We start from the raw sequence: 279 nt of genomic DNA, 5'->3' as shown, positions 1-279 counted from the left end.
AGGAGGTATAAAATATTGTTTCTGCTGGATATCTTCAAAGACATGAGTGAAGAGAGGAAGAAAGAGATAGATAGATCTCTAGATCTCTCTCTCTGACTGTGTGTGTACATACTCATGGGTTTGAATAGGATTTTGATCGGAGTTGAAGCGACATTGCGATCTTTTTCTTCTGGAGTTAGAACGAAATCTTCATGGGGCAAAGAGACAAGAGGGAGATATTCATCCTGCGGAGAGATGAATGTATTCAAGTGAACTGGAAGAAGATACTTCTGCATGGAC

The 279-nt window shown here is 40.1% G+C and overlaps 1 protein-coding gene across 1 annotated transcript in view; it reads right to left on the bottom strand.

Moving 5' to 3' along the window:
* Positions 1–279, bottom strand: part of CSUI_005814 (cleft lip and palate transmembrane protein 1 protein) — a 9,217-nt gene that overhangs the window by 8,341 nt on the left and 597 nt on the right. The window contains exon 2 of the mRNA XM_068065982.1: positions 113–269. Coding sequence (XP_067922040.1) covers positions 113–116 — 4 coding nt within the window. The 5' untranslated portion in view covers positions 117–269. The remainder of the gene's footprint in view (positions 1–112; positions 270–279) is intronic.

Source organism: Cystoisospora suis (assembly GCF_002600585.1).
Source record: "Cystoisospora suis strain Wien I chromosome Unknown contig_2825, whole genome shotgun sequence".
NCBI lineage: Eukaryota > Apicomplexa > Conoidasida > Eucoccidiorida > Sarcocystidae > Cystoisospora > Cystoisospora suis.
This window is presented reverse-complemented; position numbering and strand designations above follow the sequence as displayed.